Below are 4256 nucleotides of genomic sequence, written 5' to 3'. Positions count from 1 at the left end.
TCTAGAAGGCTCTCATAGGTTCATGGATTTACAGTTGAAAGGAACCTCAGAAAACACAGACCAGAAGTACTTGGTCTCCAGGAGATGCTCAGACATGGCTATAGAAAGACAGGAGTACTTTTTGGCTTTTATTGAGGCAGAAGGTGGGGCATTATTGAGATGGGACAAACAAGTGACCATGACATAACCCAATGCTAAAGGAGATTCTTTCAAAGTGTCACATATATGGGCAATAATCTCTGCTGAGTTTGCCTCATTGATGCAATTTGGGAGGAAAAGAGGAAGGGAGGAGAAATAGGATTTCACCCTAGTGGATCCCAGCATCATTTATTTAGAGCTGGATGGGACCTAAGAAGTCATTGAATCCAAACCCCTTATTTTACAGATGAGGCAACTGAGGCACAGAGGGTGAGAATTTGAATCCAGGTCTTCCTGATGCCAAGTCCAACACTCTATTCACTAATCCATGCTGCTTCTAGTTAAGGGAGACCCTAGAAACCAATTCCTCTCCCACCTTAAGACAAAATCAACCACGCCAGTGCCAATTCCTTCATTCTCTTATTCTTAGGATCCTCAGATGGGAAGGAGTCCTTAAATAGGGAGCTGCAAAGGAAATAACGCAGAGGTCAGGATAAGTGTTCTCCCATCTATTATCCTTTCTTTTCTATGAGAGATTGACCTTACCTCCAGTTTTCTGTGTTCTTTAGGTCCCAGTTGTCTTGGTTCATTAGTTCTGTACTGTCAGCTTTTCTTTCGGTGATGTTATGTCTCCAACTGGCAAGATAAAGATCAGAGAGTGGATGAAACTGAGTTTTGCAGTTTAGGAAGGAGGTGGTGACTTTAATCCATTGACTTTCAAGGCCTTTTTGTCCCTAATACCTCTGTCTCCTACTCACAGACTTATATCCCTCTTCATCCAACCAATTCCTTAATTCATTTTTCAATTGTTGTCATTACACAAATGTTCAGGGCCTCCAAAGAGGACACCCTCAATTATGTTTAAGACCAGTCTTGAAGGGGATGAAGGAGAATCCTTAAGAATAGATGTTGATTTATTCTCTTCCCAAAATTTGCTGCCATTACAAAATTTGAAAGTGCTACAACTCGTATTGCCTCAACATCCTTTTCCTTCTCTGTAAACTCCTGAGGGTCTAATATGTTCTCCCTTTAAAAGTGGTGACATAGATTCAATATTGAAAAATCAAACTGGTATACCCCAAAACTAGACTATTTCACTTAATCAGAACTGTAACTAAATGGAAATGGATAAGGCTCTTCTCCAGGGTGTCTTTAGAGGACCACCAACAACACTCTGAACTCTAAGGGCAAGACCAGTTCAACCTGACACAGGGGGCTGAAAAAGGGTGGAGATAACAGGGTTGGAAGCTGAAAGGTGAGGGAGACAGATAACTCCAGGGGAAAATGATGAGGATACTAGGAGAGAGGGACTGGGCTGGCAAGATGTTGGAAGGAAAGGGAGAGAACTGGAGTCGGAGGGAAAGAGAGAATTTAGAACTCAAAATTTAAAAAATTAATGTTAAAAATTTTAAAAAGAAAGAAAAAAGAAATTAGCAAACACTATTTAAAAAAAAGAAAGGGAGGGAACTGGGGAACACTGTGAGAGAGGAACTGGGAGATTCTAGGGAAAAAGGAGGGACCTAGGGAAACACTGAGATGGAGGAGCAAGGGCTTAGAGGACCCTGGGAAAGAGATGAGAAGTAATTCACTTGTTCTTCTTCCCCTTCTGGGACAGAAGCCAGTTAACAAAGTCCTGTTGCATGATTTTATCCATGGTGATGCTGTAGTCACTAATGAAGGTCCCCTCAGCATAGCGCTGTCCTCGAGCCCATGGGCCACCAACTTTGGGGTGAGGCCTAGAGAGTAAGAAGAAGAAAAAAAAAGACCACTCAGTGGGGGAGAGAGGTAAGGAAGAATGGAAAATAGAATAGAGAGAGGAACAGGAAGAGAAGAAGGAACAGATCAGGGAAGGGATAGAAGAAGAGGAGATAAAAGATGGGAGAAGAAGAAAGGACAGGGGAAGGTACAAAAGGAAACAAAGTGAGGTCAATAGCAATCAGGAGAAAAATATTTACAACTTAGGAAGACCCATTGAAAACAAACTGAACTCATTTTTACTGGATATGTATTTTCATGGCTCAGATACCCTGTCAGAGATATAGTGATATAGATGGAGCTTCATTCTCAACCCAGGGACTTCTCTCAATATGTGGCTTTGGTTCCAGTGGGAGCTGAGATATAGGCAGGAGAAATTAGAAGTAAGAGGGGCCTGCCATATAGGCTCCTATCTTCCCCTAAATCATTGCTATATAATCTCAGAAAGAAGAATGTCCCTCAGTAAGGAGCCAGAGTATATGTCCAACTCCACTGGAGGTACCTCAATTGAGTAAGTCAGGGGTTTTCCAGATCACCCCTGCCATACTTCCATTATCTCTCCCTACTCAGCTCCTTGATGTAGTCATAATGACATAGCACATATAGACCTCTCCCCCCACTCCAAAATCCTATAATTTATCTCCTTGCCTCTGGAAAGGCAACTCACCACCCTAAGCCATCCAAGAAATAGAAAATAGATGCTAGCTAAAGTTCTCCAAGAAAGGATATTCAAGTTTTGCAAATGTCTATACTCAATCTCTCTACTTGCAGCCTAACCCCCACTCACCCTGGCTTCATCCTCTGAGGAAGCAGAATAGTTCAATGACCATCCTTTAGAGACCTTTGCTAGGCTACTTCCTTGGGCTTCTCTTGTCTATGGTCACTAAGCCCTACTCTCTAAGCCAGATAGGTGTCTGTGAGGAAGCCCAAGATGTAGTCATTCCTCCAGTCATTTTCTCTACCCTGCCAAACAAGATATACCTTTACCTGAAGTGAGTCTCCTCCATGGCACTGTTCACCACTGCCAAGAATAGAGGCAACAGCATCAAAGAGAAAAGTTTGACTTTCACCATCTTCCCAGCCCTGTTTCCTGAGACAAGAAAGAAGGGCTCTGAATTAGGTGAGTTGAGCAGAGATGAGAATGGGGCCAGAGTAGCAGCTATGGCCTTACAGAGGGGTTAGGGTAGGAAGGGCAACAGAGCCTGGGCTAAGCTGGGAGTTTCGGGGATTTTCTGTTTGGATCTGTGATTTCATAGTTGTAGGGAGCTATAGGTGTAGGTGAAAAAACCACCAATGCATATCAGCAACTGTTCTGTTAATTTTAGTCTTAGAGACTTGTCTGGGTCGCCGAGAGTTTAAGTGACTTGCTTAGGGTCTCACAGCCAATGTCAGAGGCCAGATGTCAAAGGACCCAGAGACCCCAAATCAAGATTACCCTCTGCCCCAACGACTATTAGTGCTAAGAGACACAGTCTTATTTCCTACCTAGAGGGGGAAGTAGAGATGATTTTAGGATTCTAGACATCCCCTAGTGACTAGGTTCTATCTTATCCATTTCCTAGCCTTCTCTTTTGTCTTGCCATAGGCAGCTAGGTGGCACAGTGGATAGAGCATCAGACATAGAGTCAAGAAGACCAGAATTGCAATCCAGCCTCAAACACTTACTAGCTGTGTGACCCTGGGCAAGTCACTTAACCCTGTTTGCCTCAGTTTCCTCATCAATAAAATGAACTGGAGAAGGAAATGACAAACCACTCAATTATTGTTGCCAAAATAACAAACAAACAAGCCCAAAAGGAGTCACAAAGACTTGGATACCACTGAAAGGACTGAGCAAGAAGAAAAGTATTCTTCTTACCTGCAGGTTTTTCCAGAGTCTGCTTCTGGGAAATCGGTTGGTGGCTACTGAACTCCAACCCCTTTATATTCCCTAAATATAAAGGAACTGATTAGATTAAAAGCCTCTTATCTCTAGAAGTCAAGCCCAGTGTTTACACTACCTCCAAGCCATTTACCACTTGGTAAACCTTCCCTTTCCACCTGAATTATACTAATTGGTCATTAACATTTGAGTTAATCTTGGACTGGCCAGGCCTCAACCTTTCCCAGACTAAAGTGGCTCATTTGAAAATGCTTTATGAAAGCATAAAGTGAGATGTTGTAAAGACCTTAAGTGGGGAGGTGAAGGAGGGAGGCCTCCTCCTATGATGTGGAGTATAATAGGGGAGAGGGTCAGAGATGAAATTGTTCCTACTTTGTTGAGAAAAGGGTACAGCATAAATTTAGTCCCCAAACTGATTATACTCCCTCCGGTCTCTGCCCACTCCAAGGTATCCTTCACACAGCTGCTGAAATAACATTTC

The 4256-nt window shown here is 42.9% G+C and overlaps 1 protein-coding gene across 1 annotated transcript; it reads right to left on the bottom strand.

Moving 5' to 3' along the window:
- Positions 1–515: 515 nt before the first annotated feature.
- On the bottom strand, positions 516–2966 carry GIP (gastric inhibitory polypeptide). Its single transcript, XM_020997515.2, has 4 exons — positions 2881–2966; positions 1728–1874; positions 685–774; positions 516–603 (listed from the first exon to the last, which is right to left on the bottom strand). The coding sequence occupies exons 1-4, from the start codon at positions 2964–2966 to the stop codon at positions 516–518; spliced, it is 411 nt and encodes a 136-aa protein (XP_020853174.1).
- Between the last annotated feature and the right edge of the window lie 1290 nt (positions 2967–4256).

This window comes from Phascolarctos cinereus, unplaced genomic scaffold, assembly GCF_003287225.1.
Source record: "Phascolarctos cinereus isolate Bilbo 61053 unplaced genomic scaffold, phaCin_HiC Scaffold_5;HRSCAF=322, whole genome shotgun sequence".
Lineage (NCBI taxonomy): Eukaryota > Metazoa > Chordata > Mammalia > Diprotodontia > Phascolarctidae > Phascolarctos > Phascolarctos cinereus.
Note: the sequence above shows the minus strand (reverse complement) of the source record. Positions and strands in the feature narration are given on the sequence as shown.